At 43.1% G+C, this 801-nt stretch overlaps 1 protein-coding gene across 3 annotated transcripts in view; it reads left to right on the plus strand.

Annotated features, from left to right (window-relative positions):
- The window catches only part of NFIB (nuclear factor I B), a 271,990-nt gene that overhangs the window by 97,964 nt on the left and 173,225 nt on the right, over window positions 1-801 (plus strand). For 2 of the 3 annotated variants that reach the window (XM_009640034.2, XM_035895571.1), the window contains exon 1: window positions 322-351. The exons of the other annotated variant lie outside the window; for it this stretch is intronic. In XM_009640034.2, coding sequence (XP_009638329.1) covers window positions 322-351 — 30 coding nt within the window. Of the gene's footprint in view, window positions 1-321; window positions 352-801 lie in introns of those variants that run through there. 3 annotated transcript variants of the gene reach the window in all.

Genomic DNA, 801 nt, shown 5'->3' on the forward strand with positions numbered 1-801 from the left:
CCTTCCCCCCTCATCTGCAAAACAACCAGCAGCAGCAGCAGCAGCAAAAGCAAGACTCCTGCGCCGCCGACTACAAGAGGGTTAAAAGTGTAGGTTGGATTTCACCCCGGGAAATCTAGCACACGGAGTGAACTTGAATCTTTGGCTATTTAAGGAGGACTGGGGTTTGTTGTGAAGTTGCGGTGATCCAGGGCAGAGCCCCGTCCTGATTGATTTCATCTTCCTTGAGTCTCAGATGACTGTAAAATGAATAGATGAAATTATTCCTTTTTGAGGCTTTTCTTAGGGGCTCTCCGGGCAGCGTGTTCTCAGAGCGAAGTCATGATGTATTCTCCAATCTGTCTCACTCAGGTATAGACGCGTTTTATTTAATTTATTTGTTTGTTTATTTATTTATTTATTTATTTTCCACGTGTTGTTTTTTTTTTTTAATGATTTGTATGTGAGTTGCTAATGAGTCATTGCTGATAGTTGTAACGGGTTAAAGCACAGTTGTAACTGCTTGTCAGATCCAAACTCCTCTCGCAGGAGGGAACAGTAGAGAATAACCTGCAGCAGGCCATTGTTTTGGGGAGATCCATTCAAAGTGTCACCCGCGGACAAATAATGTTAATTGTCGGTGTATAAGGAGTCAAAGGTTACCAAAATGGAAATGAGCATAACTACGCTAAAAAGCAGGTTTGAGGAGTAGCGGTGCGACCGGAATCAAACGATTTGCTCTCTTTTCAGCTCGCCGGTTTGCGTAGAGCCCGGTGAAAGGGTTTGAAAGGAAAAGTGCTGGTTTTCACCAAAAAAAAAAAA

This window comes from Egretta garzetta, unplaced genomic scaffold, assembly GCF_000687185.1.
Source record: "Egretta garzetta isolate BGI_Z169 unplaced genomic scaffold, ASM68718v1 scaffold175, whole genome shotgun sequence".
In the NCBI taxonomy this organism is placed as follows: Eukaryota; Metazoa; Chordata; class Aves; order Pelecaniformes; family Ardeidae; genus Egretta; species Egretta garzetta.